The 23,219-nt window shown below is 34.0% G+C and overlaps 1 protein-coding gene across 1 annotated transcript in view; it reads right to left on the reverse strand.

Moving 5' to 3' along the window:
- Window positions 1–23,219, reverse strand: part of LOC119539691 (muscular LMNA interacting protein) — a 159,160-nt gene that overhangs the window by 49,094 nt on the left and 86,847 nt on the right. The window contains exons 11-12 of the mRNA XM_037843397.1: window positions 22,934–23,062; window positions 1,073–1,273 (exon numbers count right to left, since the gene is read on the reverse strand). Of these exons, the coding sequence (XP_037699325.1) occupies window positions 1,073–1,273; window positions 22,934–23,062 (330 nt within the window). The remainder of the gene's footprint in view (window positions 1–1,072; window positions 1,274–22,933; window positions 23,063–23,219) is intronic.

Genomic DNA, 23,219 nt, shown 5'->3' on the forward strand with positions numbered 1-23,219 from the left:
AACAACCAAAGGTCAGAAAAATGTCATCCTGAACTTTTCCCAAAATTTTGATGGCAGAAAAATGGGTATTTTAAAAATTGTTTCATTCAGGATTGATCATTTAGTCATAATAGAGTTATTTAATATAAAAAGTGAATTTTCCTCAGATAGTAGTGTCCAATCCTTAGATTATTGTTTGTGTTTAGACTGCATTTATGAACATTTTCCTTAAAAAATTTCAGGACCTACCTAAGGAATATTGTTTTACTACATTCTGTGCTATATAGCCTTGAGTGGTTCCTAAATATTTAGGTATGTTTCATTAGATATGGTGAATTTTTTAAATAAAGGCTTTTAAACAAGAGTATGAAATTCACAAAAAGATTTGGTACAGATTGAGTTTGACCAGACAATCTTTTTGGAAATTTTCAGAGTCTGATAGTTTGTACTAGCTAATACAGACTTATGGTGATGCAAAGGGAACATATATTTGAGCACCATGTGATATTGGCTGCTTACTTTTAATAGAACATTTATGACCGCATTCCAAAGCCAACTATAAATAATTTTTTCACTTGCTTTATTTATTTTATTTTACGCAGGTTAATTTCAGGTACTATTTCATGATGTTTTACACATACCTTTACCATCTATTATGAGGCATATAGGCACATTTTTTAAATTAAATGTTATTTCTACTTTATAGATACCTGAAGGAATTGTAAGTATTTCTATGGCCACTGACTTCAATTATAAGTGCCTCCTCATCAAGCCATTGTTATTTAAAGACACTTATCAAGAACACTGAAGGGAGAAATTATGGCATGTTGTAAGCTTTTGGAAGGTTTCTTGGTATTTTCACCTTGGGATTAGTACATGAAACAATGAGAAACATAAATCAAGAAATGGCTTTGAAATAAAAATAAATTTTTATGATTTCCCAAGAGTATTTATTACCTTCTCATAAGGCAATGTATTTAAAACAAATTTACATATACTTAATATATGTTACCTCCACATTTAAGTTTTAAAAATTATCTATGAAAGAGATTCACAGCACAGAACAGTTCCCATTTCAGCAGGGAATTCTCACCTTATTATATGTGTGGTGACCGACCAGGGTATGAGAATTCTGTTTATCACTCAGTGAGGAGGACAAATGACTGAACGGTCCTGGGGTAAAACAGTCAGCATGTAAGAGGGTCTGTGGATGCTTCAGGGACTTAGCAGGAGGATAGAGTTTAGTCTGATACATAGGATGGAGAGAAACAGCCTTGTGAGGAACTGTCACATCCTGGGAAGAAGAAAGGCATAAAGAGTGCATTAGTGGACAAAATTAAGGCACACTTGGAATTAGGTCTAAATATTACAGAAGTCTGGCCAGAATCTCTCACTAATAAAAAGAAAAACTCTCCTCATATGTGGGTTTCTCACAAGACATGTTTTCATAGTGTATTATTTGTCTCTTTCAGTATTCTTTTTAGCTGCCCGCCCCCCACCCCATCTCCAGCATCTTCCGCAAAATAAAACAGAGCCTGCAGAGTGTCCCCTGCAAGGTCCTGAGTTTGTTAATTTTGAAAGTATTGAGGGGAGGAATATTTCTAGGAAGGAAAAAATCCCACCCCAAAGGAGGTGGAATGGGGTTAGAAAAGTCTTCATGGGAATTGACAGCACTGGAAATTAATTCAAGGATGCTTGTGATTTTGTCAGGAAGAAACTGGGAATGTGGGGAAAGGCACTGCAGAGAAAGTTTACATGTGAACAGAAGAGCCAGTTGCTGATTTAGCTCACAGCACAGTAAGTTTCCCGATGGATTGAGTATGTACAAAGGAACAGCCAGAGGTGACTCTGGAAAGAATGAATGAGCTCTTGGATTCTAGGCAGTGTGTTGCTGTGAAGAGAAACTGGCAGTAAAGCAAATAGATGAATTAAACTATAGGGAGGAGAGGTAATGATGGTTTAACTAGAGTGGGTCTGTGACATGCAAAGAGGATGAATGAGGACCTTGAGGAAGTAGGAGTTAACTAAATGAGGCAAAGAATTATGTGATGGAACGAAGAAACAAGAAGAATGAGAAGTTGAGCCTACAAGGAAAAGTTGCAAAAAGAGCCTACATATATGTGTATATCTATGAAACAAAAGAGCTACTTTTTTTTGCGGATATATAAGCACCTCTTATATTTCTGAAACTTTTACATGTAAGAAAATAAACTAATTATCCTACAGTAAAACCTTTTAGGACATGAACCTTATAACATGAAACCTGCTTTATTCAACTGTGTGTCTTCAGGGTCAAGCACAATTCTTAATGAATGTGGTATTAGATTTGTTCTTCCTTTGTAACATTCCTTTCCTAATTGTTCTCTCGCTCTCTTTTTTTTTAATGAGACGATTATATTTTCTGTGGGTTAGTGTTTAGCTAACATACAGCTGAATTATTTATGAAAACAGGTCCATATTGTAAGCACACAGGTTACTTTTTTCTACCTAGTCATAAAGATTATTGTCCTCTTACCTTTACCAAACCCCCTAAATGAGCGAAAGCAAACTATTTAGTGACAAGAACAGAGGAATATCTCTGGAGGTATTTTCCTACGTTACCAAACTCTTAGAAATATCCATTTTAACATCTTAAAATATAAATTCCAAATTTATACAGAAAAATTCTAATACTAATACTATTTATTTCCTATGAGTTCTGTAATGCATTCTATTATTCCTCTACTCCATAAGCAGTGAATGAATACATTTGACTTTGTGTGAAACTGAAATTTAGTATACAATGATACCTATTGCTCAAAATGACATTTGCCTAACAGGTAAATTCAACTTCTAAACCTGTGTTGTTGTTGTTGTTGTTGTTGTTATTATTATTATTTGTATAAGCTGAATACATTTTGTTGAAGCCATAAATTTTAAAGCCACTACTTGGTTTTTACTGTATCAGATGTACCATTTTTTATATATTTAATCAATGGGTTTAACATTTACTAAAATTCTTTATTTGGGAAATTTTAAGCAGGTTAAAAATTATAATTCTAGGGTTTTTAAGTTTGTAGAAATGAGAGATTTTAATCCTGTATCTCAAACGGGTGACTAAACGTGTTTACTTTTATTAGTTTCTTGTTTGTGCTTGAAGTGTTAATTTTACATAACAAGCAGATACAAATATACATTTTCCAGTTTTTATACTTTCATTTCTTTCTCTTGTCTACTTTCTTTGCCATTATCTCTACCACTGTTAAGTAGGAGTGGTGGTAGTGGGCAATTTTAATGGAATGTGGGCAGCATTTACTCATTTAAGACAATACTGGCTACTGTCCAGTGTGATTGAGAAGCCCAAAATCATTTTGATTTCTGATCATTCATATTATGGCCTATCTTCCCCCCTCCCTGGAAGCACAAAGAAATTCTTTTTATTTTCCTCAGTAAACATTTCCCAGAATGTGCTTTGGCATAGGTATAATTTCATCGATTATGGTAGGAACTTGGTGGAGCCTTTTAATCTACAAAATTTTGCCCTACCTTTTGGAAAATGTTCTTGAATTATTTTATTTATTTTCTATATTCTCTTTTAGGTCACCATACCTCTAATATTTATACTACATTTTTCATTTCTGTGGTCTTGTGTTTGATTTCTAAGAATTCTTTTTGTTCTTTAAACATTCCCCTTTTAATAGCAGCTTGTTCTTGTTTTATGGAGGCAATATTTGATCGATCTGAAAATATTAATATTCTTGGCTTTTTTCTCCCTGAAAAATGTTTCTTCCAATTTTTTTGTTTGGTTGGTTTTGTTTTACTTTGTTTAGGTTTTGGTATTTACATTTCATGCTGGAGGTTTTTCTCATGCATCTGAATATCCTTAATGGTCTTCTCATGTTTTAGAGGCAGGAATTAAAAGGTCTTTGGAAACTCTGAGCATATGGATGGGCTTTTGGATTGAGTTTCATTGCACAATGAAGCTTTATGGCGGTAACCTAATGTCTTTCCTCTTTGGCTGATCAGATTACTTGATGAAGACTTTGCCAATCTCCTGGCTGGAAAATAAATGCCTGGCGCTCTGAGAGGTGCATGGTAGAAGAGATAGGGGCACAGGGCATCACAGCATTCACCACGCACCGCATCACTCAGTCCTATGTAGTTCCACTGCCCTCCACTCTACCAGGTGTCCCCAGACCGGATATCCTGTCTTCATCTCTCCAGAGGGAGAATTATTCTGTTAGGATGGAAGAAAGTCAGTCTTCCAGAAACATAGAGGGGTATAACTGCTTCTTAAATAGCTTCTGCCCTATCTTATAATAGGTACTGTTTGTTTGCCCTCCTTTCAGAGGTATCACACACCCACAATTCCGAAGCCTTTTGAGAACTCTGAGTTAGAAACGGAAACGACAGTGGGCTTTCTCTACGGCCAGTTAGGATTTAGCTTTCTAGTATCTGCTTTGTCAATTTCCCCTCATCAAGCTACTTTTCTGCTTGGTCACACTTGGTCAGAATGCAGTATTATTTAATGTGCTGTAGAATTATGTTTGCTAAATTATTTGCACTGAGATTCATAATTGAGTTTGGGAGGAGGTTTTCTCCTTTGGTACAATCTCTGTTGGGTTTTGGTAAGGATGTTAAACCTGCAACATAAAATAATTTGGAAGATATCCTTCTGTTACTATAGTCATCAACTCTTTAGAATTGAAATTATTTTTTTCTTTAAAAGATTGTCAGAATAACCCCCATGAAACCATTTGTGACCTGGAACTTCTTGAGGATAACTTTTTGCCAACTTTTTTTTCTGTTTTTTCTTATGGTAATTGGCATATTGGGGTCTTTTTAATTTTTTTTTTTTTCAGGAAATCATATTTCCTGGAAAATTATATTTCTGTAAAAACATTTATTTCATTTGGATTTTCAAATTTATTTACAATAGTCTGAGAAAAGTAATCTATGATATTTTTAGTGCCCTCTATGTTGATAGTTATTTCCCCACTGATTTATTTTGTATTTTACATTTTCCCTTTTTATTGATTTGTTTATTTAATGGATTATTCATTTTATATGTTTTATTTAAGAAATTTTGTATTTATGATTTCTACAGCTTTTCTGTTTTCCAGTTATTCATCTTTTTTTAATCCTGAGAAATTTCTTTCTTTGCTTTTATAATGCATAGGACTTTTTTTTTTAATTTTCCATGTTGAATGCTTAATTGATTTATTTTTATTCTCTTTCTTATTCATTCATTTAGTGTATTTACAAATATAAATTTTCTTCTAAGGACTTTTAACTGTGTCTCATAAGATCTAATAGACAATAATTTCATTAACTTTTTTCCTGATAAAAATTGTGTTTTGAGTTTCCTCCTTAATCAAATATTTATTGAAAAGCAAAATTTTCAATTTCCAGATAGCAGAGATTTGTATGTCATTTATAAATTTCTTTGTATCTAGATAAATGTATCCATATTATTTCTACATCTAGATTTAAGAAGTGTTTCTTTGTGATCTCATATATAAGTAAATTTTGTGACGTTCCATGGTCATTGAAAAGCAGCTTTTTTTTGTATGGTAAAGAATCCAAATATATATATTAATTATATTTACTTTAGATTATTTACCTTACCTGGTTTTTCAACTTAATCTATCATAAACTGAAAAATGAATTAAAATATTTTACCATTTAATATTTTTACTTTTTTCATCCTCTCTCTTATTTTTGCCTTATGAAGACTGATGTTATATTGTTTGTATTTTCACTGAAAATTGTTATCCTTTAGTATTATAAGGGGTCTTATTTGTTTTGTTAGTGTTTATTTTTTCAGATTGCCCTTTTAAGATTATAACCACTCCTTTATTTTTGTTTGGGGTACCTGGAATACTTTCTCTTTTTCAAATATTCTCAACCACATTGTTTTAATTGTTTGTGTTTTAATAGGAATTCATTCGTACTTTTGCTTCTCCTTTTTGCTTTTGGATATCAGCATAATAAAAGGTAACTAATTACTGACTTTACAATTGCAAATAACCGGGAACTTCACTTTTATTTTTGGAAAGAAAATAATCATAATGCATCTTGAAGTTTGTCACTTTTTAAAATATTAGCCATAACTTAAGAACCTCTACAAGGTTAAAAAATTTTCATTATCATTCTCTATCTCATTGTAAAGATTGAGTTTTAGAGGTCTTGTATATTGTATCTATAGATGTTGATATACCTACAACCTCAAATCACAGTGTTTATATATATATATAGATAGATAGATATAGATATAGATATAGATATATGTGTATTTCAATTAAAGCACTTACTCCATTGTTGATTATACCGTCACAGGTTTCCAATAGAACAATGTTTTTATAAAATAAGTCACTTAGTTCAGGAATAAATTTTCTGATTTAATTTTCCTTTATGGGTCAAAAAAGTCAATCATTTTTTGTCTATTCCATATTTAGAGTGCAAATGCTGTAAATGGAGAATATTTTTAAATCTATACTTTGATCCAACTACATAATAAAACTCCAATATAGTATAATTAGCTCATTACTTACTTCAAATCTTTGGGGGTGTTTTCTATGCACTTGCTAACAGTATTTGATTACAAAGTAATGAATTTTAGTTCAATATTCTGTTGTTTTCTATGTGTTATTTTACAATGTTTACTGCAGCAGGAAAAACACATAATTCCAAATTAAATTGGCTTTTTATTTTTTCCTCTATTAACATTCCTCAAAAGGTATCTCATTTATTAGTAACTTCTGCAAAACAAAACATTATAATATTGAGTACCCAATGTCTTTAATTATTACTAAAACCTTACACAGCATCTTCATGTCCTGGATGCTTACTTTGCAAATGTCTTTCTAATTATGATGTCATAATACTATTGTTAGCTAAAACTCAAGACAAAAAATATACTTTTAGTTCTAGGTAGATATATGTCTTTACTTCAAATAGTTTTAATAATGTCAAAAAATGGTTTACTTCTTGTTAAATTCAAATAGTTTACCAATGTTTACAACTACATTTATGGATGAGGAGGGGCAAGATGGGGGCATAGAGAGGAGTGGAATTTAGTTAGTCCCCTGGAACAACTAATAAACAACAAGGAACAACTAGTAAATAATTTGGAATAACTGCTGGGGGACAACCAGGACTATCCACACATTGTACACCAGCATGGACTGGGAGGAATGACTGAGTTCACAGCATAGAATCTGTAAGCAAAAGCTGTGAAACCATGCAAAGAGCCCCTCCCCCCATGGCAGGCTTAGCTGCAAAACCTGCTGTGGCAGAAAATAGCAGCACTCTCCAAGGAGCGAATATACCTCAGCTGAGCGCCAATTGGGGTTTTAATTAGCAAATGTGGACTGCTAAATACAAGCAACAACCCCTCAAAAAGCAGACAGAGGCTTTTAGTGACAACTGACCTTAAAGAACCAGAAGACTCATCTGTCCTGGGAGGGGGAGCCCAGAAGACTGGGTGTTACCTCTGGCCAATAAGTGAAACTGGGGGGCTGTGTACTGGCTCCAAAAGAGGGCTTTCTGTCCCTTTTACTCTCTCTCAACCTGAGGGGCTCAGAAGAGAGAGTCTCAGCCATTTTCAGTTCGCAGCACTCTGATCCAGACAGGGGTGGAGATAACAGAGTCAGAGAGACTATTCAAATGCAGATGATAACTCTCTATGGGGCGTATCTTCCCTAAAAGTAAGGAGGTGGGCCCAGCTTTCCCTTCAGAACCAGACCCCAGAGCCTGGGGGGAAACACCAAAACAGAAACTGAAGGGGCCATACCTCCTTACACCAGTTGGGAGCAACAGGCTGACAGGTACCACCTGCTGGCCAGGTTAGGAGAAGCACAATGACTGAAGATCTCACAGGGAAGTCTGTCATTCTTCTAAGATACACCCTGAATATAACCCCATTCTGAGACCTGAACCTGTTCTGGTCTGGGAAAATCCGACTGGGGCAACCAAGGAAACCAGATGCCTAGATAACAGAAAACTATAAATCACACTAGGAAAAATGAAGATATGGCCCAAACAAACTTACACCTCAATCAAGATGCACTTAAGATATCATTTCACTTTAATGAAACAATCTATTAAAGATTTTCAAAGAAATATGCTAAATCAACTCAAAAACAAAATCAATGAGTTCAGGGAAGATATAACAAAAGAGATGAAAGCTCTAAAGAAAACATTGGGGAAACATAAGTTAGAAATCGAAAGTTTAAAAAAATTGGCAGAATCTATGGAAATGAAAGGCACAACACAAGACATGAAAAACACAATGGAGACATAAAATAGCAGATCTCAAGGGGCAAAAGAAAACACTCAGGAATTTGAGAACAAGATACCTGAAATCCTACATACAAAAGAACAGACAGGGAAAAGAATGGAAAACTTTGAGCAAACTCTCAGGGAATTAAATGACAACAGGAAGTGCATGAATGTACATGTTATGGGTGTCCCAGAAGGAGAAGAGAAGGGAAAAGGGGCAGAAGCAATAATAGAGGAAATAATCAATGAAAATTTCCCATCTATTATGAAAGACATAAAATTACAGATCCAAGAAGCACAGCATACTGCAAATAGAATAGATCTGAATAGACCTACTCCAAGATACCTAATAATCAGATTATCCAACATCAAAGACAAACAGAGAATCCTGAAAGCAGCAAGAGAAAAGTGATCCATCATATACAAAGAAAATTTGATAAGACTGTGTGGATTTCTCAGTAGAAACCATGGAGGAAAGAAGGAAGTGGGTGATATATTTAAGATACTGAAAGAGAAAAACCACAACCAAGAATTCTATATCTGGCAAAACGGTACTTCAAATATAAGGGAGAGTTTAAAATATTCTCTGACAAACAGACAATGACAGAGTCTGTGAACAAGATACCTGTGCTACAGAAAATATTAAAGGGAGCACTACAGACAGATAGGAAAAGACAGGACTGAGAGGTTTGGAACACAACTTTGGGTAATGGTAGGACAGCAATGTAAGTACACTGAACAAAGATGACTGAGAGTATGGTTGAAAGAGGAAGGTTAGGAGCATGTGGGACACCAGAAGGAGAGAGGATAAAGACTGGGACTATATAACTCAGTGAAACCTAGAGTGCTCAATAATTGTGATAAAAGGTACAAATATGTTTTTACATGAAGGAGAACAAATGAATGTTAACCTTGCAAGGTGTTAAAAATAGGGTGGTATGGGGGAAGAAGTACAATCAATGCAAACTAGAGACTATAGTTAACAGAAACTTTGTATTATGCTTCCTTTAATGTAACAAAGGCAAGATACCAAAGCTAAAAGCCTATAAGAGGGGGACATAAGGGAGGGGATGGGACTCTTGGCATTGGTGATGTTGTCTGACTCTTTTATTCTACTTTAGTTTAATTCTATATTTCCTTTGGTTGCTTTTTAGCTGTCACATTTTTTTTTCTTCTTTTTCTTTTTTCTTTTGTCTCTACCTTCTTTGATTCTTCCTCCTTCTTTGTGGAAGAAATGGAGATGTCTTTACACAGACAGTGGTGATGGTGGTGAATACATAAATATGTAACTATACAGGGAACCATCGATTATTTACTTAGGATGGAAAGTATGGTGAGTAAACAAAACTGTCTTTACAAAAAACAGGTTGATGAAGAAACCTTGAGGACATTACATTGAGTGAAATAAGTCAGACACGAGGACAAATATTGCATGATCTTGCTGATATGATCTAATTATAATATGTAAACACATAGACATGAAATATAAGTTAACAGGATATGGAATGAGGCAAAAGAATGGGGAGAGGTTGCTTATTATGAGCAGAATGTTCAACTAGGTTGAACCTAAGTTATTTGGAAGTGGACAGAGGTGATGGTAGCACATTACTGTGAGAATAACTAACAGTGCTGAATAGTATGTGTGAATGTGGTGGAAAGGGGAATCTTCAAGTCACATATGTCATCAGAATGAAAGTTGGAGGTTAATGTATAAAACAGTGAATCTTGTGGTAGACAATGTCCTTGATTAACTGTACAAATATTAGAACAAATGTATGACACTATAACTAGAAGCTAATAATAGAGGGGTATATAGGGAAAAAATATATACCTATTTCAAACTAGGTAAGAATGTTAACAGTATTTTAACATTCTTACATCAACAGCAACAACTGTACTATACCAATACTATCAGTCAATAATGGAGGGGGGTGGTTAGGGGTAGGGGAGGAATTGAGCTTTCTATTTTGTCTTTATTTCTTTTCTGGAGTAATGAAAATGTTCTGAAAATTGGAAAAAAAATTAATTGTATTGGATGCACAGCTGTATGATGGTACTGTGGGCAACTGACTGTGCACTTCGGGTCTTCAGATAACTGTATGGATGTGAACAATCTCAATAAAATTAAATTAAAAAATAAATACACACACACAAAAACTATATTTATGACTGACAACAAGCTTATACTAGACATAGGATTTATATCACTTCTGCCATTTTCTTGTTATTTATGCCTATGTAAGTATATATTCAGTCTAGATTATTTTGTATGAGTTGTTTTTTTTTTATTTTTATAAAGTCATTTACCCATTTTGTGAGGATTGTTTAAAATAGTTCAAATTATAAACCACATATCTGGCTAACTTGGCACATGAACTGCAATAAGGTGCAACAGGCTGAAGGAACAGCCAGAAGAGAGCCCACTGTCCTTTGCCCTAAGTTGGAGAACCATGATGCGTTCCCAGGAAATCTCACTCATAGTATTTGTGTGATGTGCAACTCTCTAGCACACAACCACAGACCTACAAAGGAGACCAATGTAACTCCTTATAAATCAGAAGAGCCTAAAGCCTTTCCTATTATTTTAGGTCAGGAGTTTATATACTTTGTACAAAGGGCCAGTAAGTAAATATAGTAGATTTTGTGGTCCATATGTTCTCCATCACATTACTCAATCCTGCCACCACAGCGTGAAAGCAGCCATGGATAATATATAAATGAGGGCATGACTTGTTCCAATAAACTTTATTTACAAAAATAGGTGGCAGACCAAATTCCACCCATGGGCTAAGGTTTTTTGTTTTATTTTGTTTTGTTTTACTTTTGTTTTATATCTAAAAATGTAAATAAATAAAATCTCTATCACTTCTGTCCTGTGCCCTCCCCCCACCCCACCCCAGTGAATATTCTTGAGGTTGGTATATACTACTTTGGAGATCTCTACTCTAAATGATTCCTGAAAATTACTTTCACTTTCTCCATTTTTGTGTTCAATATCTGAATATCTAAAATTCTAGTTCTTTGAGAGAAGGACAAGAGTCATAAACTAATCTTGTGCATATTTCTACCAGTGAGATATATAATATAGTTATTTTTGAAAATTTTTTCACTTACTTGAGGATTTTCTTCTTAAGTACAAAAACCATTACAACAAATTTTTCAAGAAAAAGTAAGCTTACCTAAGAGCTTTATTTTTTAAAAGAAATTAGTTATTTTGGATGATTATAGTATCATATCCTACAAAAGTTCAAGAAGACAAGAACTTGTGATGCAAATAGTATCTAAGTTCATTAGAGAAAAATTAGCAGAAAAATATGCAGTGTGAATAAATTAATTTAGCCCTATTTATTAAGAGAACTACAGATCCTGCAGTATTCTGTTTGGATGGAGATACCAGAAGATTAATATGCTGCAGCCATATCTGTCGCATTCACCACTCTAGAAAAAGTCTGCTTTCTACTCAGTCATAAAGTCCAACTTTTAACCGTGGAAGCTATTCCCATTGCAACACCAAAAGGCATTTTAAGGCACTTGGGGCTCTTCTCATTAAAGCCTGCACATCTGAGGCTCTATTGCTATTGGCATTTTAAAGTCACCCCCTCTCCTGTGGTTTGGAAACCAAGGGTGAAAATCCACTCTCCTTACTTCTGCTGTCTCCTCTTCACACGATGGACATTATCTGTCTGAGTGTAAGATGCCTTTGTCAGCTCAGAGCACCCCTTGGTGAAATTATTGGAGCCTTTAACTCCATCCTCTCTCCCTTCTTCCCACTTCTTTAGTAAAGCAACACTTATTTTTTAATGCAACCCTTATTTTCAGCTTTCCTTTCCTGTCTGGAACTTATAACAATTTAAAATTAGAATCACAGCATTCCTGCTCTAGTTCCTAATTTAAAGCATCAGCCTGTTAATAAAGTCAAGAAGAGTTACAATATGCTCTTAAAGAGTGACTCTTTCATTCAAAGATACAGGAACATTTTACAGATATCATCACAGACGCCACAAATTACCAAGGAGCAAAAGATTCTAATTTTCTAAATTTCATTAAGATCAAGCCAATATAAATTAGTAGGTCTCTTAATTTGAACATATGGCATAACTTCTTGTTCATATGCCCTAGTTTTGAAGATTCCATATGCATTTTTAAAACAGACATACTTAAAGCAGCACTTATCTGTTTCTAATCCTGATTTGGACCAAAAAAATCTAAGCTTGTGAAAGATGAAAGAAGTTAGCGTATGCTTAGCTATTTCAAGTCCTCTATTTAAATTCTTAAAAGTTTTTAAAAATCATTAAAACATAATTTTGGAAATAGGCTTTGGAAAATTTAATGCTTAAAATTTATGATTGTCTGATGGCTAGTTTCACAGAGCCAGATGACACGGATAAGTGTGACTGTATTTGATGGAGGCACACACAAGTGAAAAGAAAGAGAAAATATTTCAAAATTAATCACAGTTGGCAGTAAAGAGTCAAATGTTGAGTTCTATGTTTTTCTATACACATAGTTTAATTCCTGTCCTACACTGCTGACCTGGATATATTTAGGGGATAGAAGCAATTTAAATGGAAGAAGTCAGAAGATAATAAAGAAAACAGACTTCAGTGATTTCTCATAAGGGATGAGAAAAGGAGGAGAATAATATATTTAGTGACACTTCAGTAGGAAGTCAACCTCTTTCTTAACAATCAACATTTGAAATCTGCATTTCCTTTAAGATTTCCAGAGACTTTCAATAGTGACTTTTTAATTTAATCACATGAAGTGAAGTGGATATTATAAATCCATTTTTCCAAGTATGAAACTAAAGTTCAGTAAGCCAACTGATCTTTCCAAGAACACTTAGAGCCTGTGATCGTTCCACTGCACTCTATCATGGTGTTTCCTCATTGGCAGAAAGCAGGAAAGTCAAAGTCTCCAGTTACCAGCACCCAGAGTAGGGTCCCTTAACAGACCAGAGGTCCAGGCACATCACCTCTCCTTGCAGTAGGAGGCCTTGAAGTACACAGCCTGAGTGTGAAAAAGACAATTTAGAAAGAGGAAGTACAGAAGTTGCAGAGAAAGTTAAGAGGAGCAGGAAGGAGACAGAGAACAATGTTCAGGATATTCAGAACTGACTAGAATCTGAGCTCCATGAAGCCAGGGGTATTGTCCGCTATTTCCTGTGGAATCACTAGTGCTAATTGCAGGGCCTGAAACACATGTTAAATGACTGAATAGTAACAGTAGAGAGAAAGAAAGCAAGTGTAGAAAGAAGTAGTGGTACCATCAGGAAACCACAGCACTGCTTAACATTGCAGTGACTACATACCAGGGAAGAATATTTGGAGATTTCAACCAATTCTTTCTTCCCCATAGTCTGGTACTCTATGGTCCTCCCACCAACCCAAGCAGTTAAGACTTAATTCCACCTGCGGATCTCAGAATAGAAATGTTTAAGCAGAATTGCAAAGGAAAAGGAAAGAATCAACTTTGGTATGAGTTTCAAAATAGATTTTGGGAACCTATGGCTGAGATAATACTTTGGGGGAAAAGGCTTTTGAGTTTCGAAAGCATAGGTCATAGGGTCTCAAAACTTGGAAGAATATATAATTAATCAGAGTGAACATGGACTGAAGGGAGGAGGATGAGGAGGGACCAGAGAAGAGGATGGAGGGAACGGAGGGAAGCAAGGGGACCAGAAGTTCCTTCATGGGACTGAGAATGACCACTATGCTTCACCTTCACGACTGGGCTAAATCCGGGAGTGGAGTTGGTGGTGGTTACAAACATCCCTGGTAAATCTGGGGACTCAGAGATTAGAGGGAATTTATGCACTGGATTCCCAGGTAGAACAGGGAGAAATGGCAAGATTTACAAGTTCCTCTGTGCCTAGTTTGATATTTGAACCATAGAACAGAAATGTCTGCTCAATGTGTCTTGTCAGAAAAACCTTAAACACACACACACACACACACACTACACAGCTCTATGAGATGTCATTTTGAGTGGGAAAAAATATTTTTGAAAACTGGTTGGATTTAAAACAGAAGACATTTTTGAGCATAAGAACTATTCCATTTCAAAGAATGACAGAAAAATTTTACTAAGTGTCCAAGCATGGTAAGTTGCTTAAAATTTTATTTTTACTTGCCTGATACCTGCAGATCTCTGACTTATTATAAGAAGATAGGACCTTCTTTATAAAGCATGTAGAAAAACAAACAGCTCTGCCCTTCTTGATTTCTATGCCATTCAGTGCCCAGGAACTGCCCTATATTTGTTGGGAAAACCAGGAATAGACCATGGTTTTTGTTTTGTTTTGATTTATTATTTTGAGATAATGATTTAAAGTTAAGACAGCCTACTTAAAAATATCAATTAATTCCTGCTTTATTGATCCTAAAAGTATTTAGATAACTTTAAATTTAAAAATAACCACTTCTTATTTTGAAAGTCTGAGCAGACTGTGTACATACAAGTTATGTTTTATATTATACCATTACAAATGACTTCATATTACAAAATATGTGTATTTAGGTGCATTAAAGGCAGCATTCATATTGTTCACATTCACAAACTGCTATTTCAAATAAAAATGATCATAGTTTTTAATATCCTGAAGTTTTTTTTAATCCATTATTTTCTTAACAAGGATTTTAATTGGAAGAGTTGGTATTCTACAATTTAATTGGGTTTCTTATACAGATACTGTCACCTAGTAACATACTACCTACAGAAAGAGATAAAAAAAACAAAAATGTTCCCCAAAGTTTATTGCTAGGATTATCCTGGAGTCCTTTGTGATTAAAGAACAAATGAATCAAAGTCATGATGTCTTTAGCATTTAAAGAATCAGAGCCAGGATATTGCTCTCTGTCTGAAACAGGGCCAGGAAACAGGAAGGACTTGCTAAGGAGCCTTCACTTTCATTACAAGAATCATCTTCATTTAAATTTTACATTGCGTACTACGTCTTCCTATCAGGGTATCTGCAACAGAAATAGCTGTCAAGTTTACCAATGAAAAAAGGAAAAAGTAATATAAGTAGCTAATACCAGAACCCTTAAAAAGGTTATTTTATATCTATAGCTTCTCTATCTATAGACACAAATATAGGCATATAAACATAAATGTATAGTTTTAAAAAGAAAATTAAACAAAACAAAATTATGGTTACTTCAGAATGAAATAGTGGCAACACATTGTACTGATGATTTCTAAATACTCTCCAAATAGGAAGTGATTTTCAATGAAAGAAAAAATTCCCTACCCCAAATTTTTAATCCAAAGGGAAAAAAACACACACACTCACACAAACATCCTAATAAACTCTGTGGGGATGGGTATTATTTGTCATGATTTTGACCTAGGTGGTAGATTATATGACTTTCCATCTGTCCAAATCTATGAGCTAAGTAATTATACAAAATATTTGCTTTTTACTTTTTCCTGTTTTGAATTACCCATGGACATTGAAGTATGAAGATGGCTATAATTAAAGACATAAACATGGAATTTCAGGGTAGGAGGGCACTTTCAATAGCACTTCGTACAACACCCTCAGTTGCAGATGAAGATAATAATGTCCAATATAGGGAACTTCTTAATCAAAACAGCATGTATTTTTATGTTATTGTCAGATTGCCTGGCTTCTTTAAATTTCTATTTTAGTTGCTTGTCCTGAAACCTAGTAATCAGGGGAATATAAGAAAGAGGGAGAACTGTCTAGAAATGTGGGGAGCCATATTATTGCAGATATACCAAACCAATGAAAATGCATGTCCCTTTCTCAAACAGGGCTATCATTGAGGATGGACTACATGGCATAATATTTGGGAATTGGAAATCCCATAAATGGAAACTTACCTCCTTTATGTAAATCAAATAGGGAGAAGTTCTTCGTTCAAACACAAAATTAAGGCACCTGATCAATGTTGTTTGAACTGAAATAACCCTGGCAGAGATGAAGTATTGAGTTCCATTAGTTATAAAACACAGCGAGCTGGTCCAGGGTTTTTCAAACAGCATTGTTGACATTTTGGGCTGGATATTTCTTCATTTGGGGGGGTGTCTTGTGCATTGTAGGATGTTTAGCAGCATCGCTGGCCTCTACCCACTAGATGCCAGTAGCACCCGAAAGTTATGACAACCAATAATGTCTAAAGACATTGCCAAATATTCCATATAGGGCAAAATCACCCCCCCCCCCCTTGAAAACCAGTCCAATCCCCTCAATTCACTGATGAGGTTCCAACTTCCCATGTGCACTGTGTTAGGTACTTTCCCCAGAGAAAGGAAGAACTGGTTAACTCCACGGTTATGACTAGAACACACACTTCAGAGTTCTTTCTGCAAACGAAGCTACTTTAGTTTTCCTTTGGTTCAATTACATTAAATGAATAAGGTCATCAGACCCTGCTTGAACATGGCTTCCAAAACAGGGAGGTGCAACTAGGCTTTACACCTTTACAACATCTTGCAAAGGGACAATCTTTTGACATTGTAACTGAGAAGTTAGGATTTAAGGGATGATTATGATGATAATTATGATTATGATTGAGGGATGATTACATTATGATTACTGAATCATTATATAGATATTCCTTTTTACTTTCATCCCATTTCATTTAGGATGTCCATATTTGGAGATTGGAACATCAGTTTGAAAAACTCTAAAAACCTACCAACTCTCCCATCTCTGAGGAATAGCCAATTTTTGAATTTACAAATTTACTAGAGATCTTCCTTTCCATGCAACCTTTGAAATAGAGAAAAACACATATCATTTTTTTTAATGCTTTTTTCTTTTTGCCATATGTTTATTTTAAATCACAGGCTTCTATAGTCTGGACATCTCAAGAAATTCTTTTACTTTTTCATGGAATTTTTAAAAGTCTGTTTCCTAGCTCTACTTCATTCTTTCTTCTATGTATTCTTTTGGTTGCTCTCTTCATTTAGATATATTGTTTCCTCTGCCTAAAGTACCTACCTTAAGTTATTTTATCTTGGATCTCAGAGAGGAAGAGAAGGTTTCCAATTCTCTTCACATAAGTTATCTTCAAACCTTTCATATCTAACTGTGATCTTTACATTTGTCACTCACATTTTAAAATGTATTAACAATTTCCCTAGTACTTAGAGATTATAAAATATTTCAAACATTATCAACCTTAGCATTTATATACAAAAACTAAATCCAGTTTTTACCATACCCTCCTTTATGTAGGTATTCTACCTCAATTCCACTTTTCATGGGTCAAAGAAAATAGAGAAAGAAAAAACACAAGCCCCTCACTCTGACTACATTTCCTAAGTATACTTACTCATAACTATCCTCCAAATCATTTTATGGTAGTTATGGATTTGAAACTGTATAGGTAGGTATTGAGCGAGTCCTGAGAGAGGGAGTAACACATTCTAGTCTTACAAAAAATGTTGTGCATACTACAGGGAAAAACAATGCCAAAGTCATTTGATTGTCACCATCTGCACATCTATTCACAAGCTGACACTGACACAACGTTCAAGGAGAAAGTTTGGGACAGAGACTCCTATGAAGTAAAACACAAGAATGCATCTTTTTCCTTCCAACAAATGAAATCTCTCATTTTTAATCTATTAACATTTATTTTGCCTACTATGTGAAGTTTTTTTATACAATTGCCTTCTATTTCAAAATTCGATTATTCAGTACTTTTTGGATAAAACCAAAGTGGAATTTTTAAATTCTATTTTAACAAGAGCTTGTTTTAAAAATGGAGCATGTTTTACATAAGACGCTCTAAATATGACAATGACCAATCCCGTTTGAATAAAGATATGCAGGGGACATCAAGGGTCACCAAAACATAGAATAACACATTTGCATAAAACTTTCAAACTGTCATTGTTTCACAGTAGATTGAGGTACATAATCAGATACTATAAATCCACCAAATATTTTTTAAGCAACTAATGCTTCAAAGACAATTATGATAGAATGGAAAATAAATCTTCTTTGTGTGTGTGTGTGTGTGTGTGTGTGAGTGTGTGTGTGTGTGTTTTAAGCGAGTAAAAATCTCTCAAGGCTCTTTCCCCTACATAAGGCAGATAAAGTGAAGCAGGAAATCTCTCTTGGCACTGTAAACAACTGCAACAGAGAATTCCATGTTATAGTTCCAATTTTCTAAACTCCATATGTACACAAGGTCAAGAGAAAACTAAATCCAAAAAAAGGGGGGCTGGGGTAGGGAGATATGAAATCCTAAGTCCAAAGAGGTGAACCTACTTGATTATAACTGGATTAAAAGCAAATATTGTCTCTAAAGGACAATTTTTTAAAGGTAGAAACTAAGAAAACAGTTTATCATATCAATGATATATTTTCTATTACAAATAGTATATATCCTATTTACGATAAATTGTCTAATACATATAGTAGCACAAAGAAAGGAAGGAAGGCTGAAGGAAGGAATAGAAACAAAAGGAAAGAAGAGGAAAAAAAGAAAAACTCACAACAATCTAATTCATTAAATAAACAAAAACAACATGGTAACACTTGAAGAAGCTGTATCTATCGTCCAACCCTTCCAAAAGAAATGTAAAACTAAAAAGGAATTTCAGAGTCTCTCTTAAAACAATCCTGCAATTCATTTATCATTTCTAGACCTAAAATGTTAAACATCTTTTAAACCAAAAAATATTTAATGTTGTAAAAGACTAAGCAATGATAAAAGATACCTTTATGACAGAGGAGAATGAGCCATCTACATTGAGAAACAAATGTTGAAAAAGTAATTTGTGACAAAGCACATCGTTCAGAATAAAAGGCAGTACTGTCAGTTTCACCTTAGGGCAAGGATGGGCATTTTCCATGAAATATTAACATGTCGGTGACATAAGAAAGTGAAGTAGAAGGTCACAGTTGAAATGTAACTTGATGAATCATTAGATCAAAATCTGAAAGTCACTGACATAATTATTAAAGTTGAATGTCATACAGAGAGAATTTGGTAGGGAAAGGCTGTGAGTCAGATGTCTAAGAAAAATAATAAGAAAAGAAGGAATGAAAATACCACAATGAACAAAACTCTCTCTAATTATCCTTTTATGCTCTCTGTGAGGTGGTGAGGAGGAAATTCTCTAAATGGTCATTTTCACACGAAAATATATTCTCTCCCCCACTGAAGCAAATTAGAAGGAAAATAAAATTTAAGAGGCATATGTGCTGGGAAGCCTTATTTCTCAAAGAAAAAAGAAAAATATTTCTGGGAAAATTGGATGAAATAACAACAGTCTCCCTTGAATTCTATCCAAAATCTGTTTCATTCATTTCCCTAGGTCTTTAAGAAGGTAATGGCCATATCTGATATTAAGGGTTGAATTAATAATTTACAAATAAAGAGACAATTTTACATGACACATATATAACTGATGTTAGCAATTGCTTTTCATATTAAATTGAGAAACTTCCATGAAGAAATCACCTTTTACAAATTAGATAGTTTAGAAAACAATCAGTAAGTTTTGCAAACTCACAAGCATTCAGAATAAATTAAAAACTATTTGGCTCCTTAGTATCTTCACTCACACCAGTGAATTGATTTTCCAACCTTCTATGTCTTGTGGATGTCCATTTGGCCAATCAATTCTGTTAATTAGGCCAATCAATTCTGCTAATTATTTTCCAACTCTACCTTTAATTATCAATAGGAATATCATACTTCAAAGCACATCACCGTAGTTCTAAATCCATATGTGAAGTGGGAGGATATTGTGCAATGACTCAAAGGGACCACAAAATTGATATAGTAATGGATTTAAAGGTAATTTCAGGAAAGCATAACCTTCATTCTGAAGAGATTTTGTTAAAAATCCATCAAATATAGAATGGTACTTTCTGGTCTATGCCATTTTGACGTAAAAGTTGATGATTAGTAAGTCTCAATTACTTGATTATGCAATTGGTTTCAAACGTTGCTTTCAGTACTCAGAAGCTGTTTCCAGGCAGATTTTTAGTTCATTATCAGTTCAAAAGGCTGCCCAGTTGTACCTTTTTTAGCTATAGTAAATACATTCCTGTCTGGTCTCATCATCTTTAGTGTCTGACATTTTGCAACAGAGAGTTTTGAAATCATATTTTATGGCATTGAAAATGCTAGGGGAAATTTATTGACTTAACAATCCCATCCAACATCTCCTGTCATGTGGAACTGTCCTCCGTACAAGGCAGATTAGAGAATGTGAGCTGCCTCAATTTTGCCCAACTGTCTGGCTAAAGAATTTTCCATTACATGGGTGGGTGAGATCACCTGAGTTTGGAACCATTCAATTTATTCTGCGGCCGCAGTATAAGAGAATACAATAGTGACTAGAACTGAATTTGAGTGTGCTCTCTTCTATTGAAGGTCTGATGAAGTAGCAATGCTAAGATTATACATTTTTTATTACTCAATTTATTTTGTACGTAGGTCTAAGCATCTACATTTGTGAACTATCTTTTGTATCAGGCAAAATACATTTGTCTGCCTCCATTGGAGATTCTGGACACGTTGAGTTGGTAGTTAGAGCTCAATACAGAGTACACACAGTTTCCCAGGTATGCTGTGCCCCCAAGTTTCTATTACATTTTCCTCTCATGCAAGGTCAATGAATAAGACCAAGGGATATTTGGAATTCAGTTAAAAACTGTATGCTAGACTTCTTTCTGCAGATTCCTATTACTTCCTATGTTCCACACTTAACATGAGATACAAACAAAAATACGATGGTCGAAAGAAAATATAAACAAGATTATGTCTGTGGCACCTTAAAAGTTATAAAAGTCTTCAAGTTTTCAACAAATTATCTGGAAACATGTAGATTTATGTTGTGACATAAACAGAGCTTTAAACTTGCTTTATAGTCGGGAAAAGCAATGAGAAGAAATGGTAACTCCTTTTAATGAGAAGAGTTTCCTGCCCATGAAAATGGAATTTATCATTTCAGAAAACAGTAAATGGTGTTAAATTATAGGTAAATTAACTTGATATTCTAAAGGGAATCTTGTTTGAAGTAAATTGCATAAGTTCGATATTATCCTAATACAAAAGTAGGAAATTACTTTATAGCATTAGAACATATTTTGAAGAATATAGGCTACATGGAAAATATGTGAAATTTATTTTAACTGTTGATATTTTGGTTTCCATACAAGCACTAGATTTTTTAGAGACTTTTTAAAATGATCCCACGCCATCTAAAACTTCACATGAAGCCTCTAACATATTAGTTCCATGCAAGCAATATTTAGTCATTGTTTTTGTAGATAATGAAAATATGTTTTCTTAACAGGAATTTCCACTTCTGCTATGTGTGAAATTAATGAAGACAATCCTACCTATCAGTAAGATTTCTCTAGTTAATTTAAATTGAGGATAACATTTTATTCTATAACATGAAAACAATTGTCATTATCATTTTCAATGGTTTCCAGTGCCTTTCTTCTAAAAAAAATCTAACATCAAAATCATAGCAGTCTTCACAAAGTATTTACAGATCAATAGAAAATATTTTCATCTCAATTTAATAGACATAAAAACAATAGCTAATCATGACAGGTATTCATAATGAACTTTTTCAAGGGTGTATAGAGATTTCAGATCCAGGCAGGATTAATCATAAACTTTAAGCAACCCTAGTTTTAGAGTTTAAAGGATCCTTAAAACTATGATTTGAATGCCACCTTTTACACATTAAGAAACTGAAGCCTAGAAGATGAAACAAATTGCTCATTGCCATAAAGCTAATATGTGGCAGATGCAATATTCCTTAGGTTTTATAGGTATGAATGTAATTTCTATTTTCAAGAATATCATCAATCATTTTTAAAGCAAAACTTTAAAAGAGCACGTCACCTTACATTCCTTTATAAGTCTACTTTATTATAGATTGCAAAACGTGGGGATCTTATGTATCCCAATTGTATACAGAAGGGTTTCTGAGTTGCTTACATTGTTTATGTAGGTAATAATGTTTAAGATATAAAATATAGAATCCAAGCCCATTTGTTGCATTTTAACAGGGCAAATAAAGATGTAAAGTTTATCTTTGAAATAATTTATGAAGTTTTATATCGCATGAATGTGTATTTTCAAAATCTTCCAAGTCTTGTAGAACACCATGGGCAACCTTCCATTATGCCTCCTCCAACGTATGGGGTATATAAGGATAATCTCATGTATCTTTTTAAAATATAATCAAAATGAACAAAAAATCTTTAAACAACTTCAACATCTGTCCCCTAACTAGTATTGCTCAATCCAGAGTATCGCATCATCTCTACTGTATTAATACAAATCTAAACCATAGGACTTCTGTCAGTGACTAATATACCAAAACTAAAATATTCCATCTCTTCAAAAGGTAGTATGATTCTAGATATAATAAAACAGCTATACATCCCACCCCACCAGTTATTTCATAATATCTTTGTAGAGAGTAATTTTTTGTTTTCCAAAATATTATCAACACTAGGTGGAAAAATTGTATTGAAAAAGGTTGAAATACTTCAAAATATCATCCTGGAAATCCATAAGAATTCCTTCATGTGCCAAAATAGATCATTTTTTATTACCAAAAGTACTCTAACCAAACAAACATTTTCTTAGGTACATTATATTCATAGGGGCATCTCTATGTTTTATATAGTCATTTTTCAAAATATCAAATATTTTCTCATGTATATGCTTACCTGCTCAGAAAAGAGGTCACTATTATCTTCCAGGTATTTACTGAAAGGGTTGGGTTCGTAGACTTCCTCCTCCTTTTTCAGTAGTATTTTGGATTTTACAGGGACTGGGCGAATTACTCCAGGCTTAGTCTTTCATGAATGTCAAATATTAAAAGGAGAGAGAGAGAGAAATAAACACTGTTAAAATGAATAAATATGGGAATTGTTAAGTCATTCAAATGTTATACTCATTAAAATTTATATTTTTTAATTTTAAAATGATTTTACAAATACACAAAAACAACCC

The sequence above is a fragment of the Choloepus didactylus genome, chromosome 7 (assembly GCF_015220235.1).
Source record: "Choloepus didactylus isolate mChoDid1 chromosome 7, mChoDid1.pri, whole genome shotgun sequence".
Taxonomy (NCBI): Eukaryota; Metazoa; Chordata; class Mammalia; order Pilosa; family Megalonychidae; genus Choloepus; species Choloepus didactylus.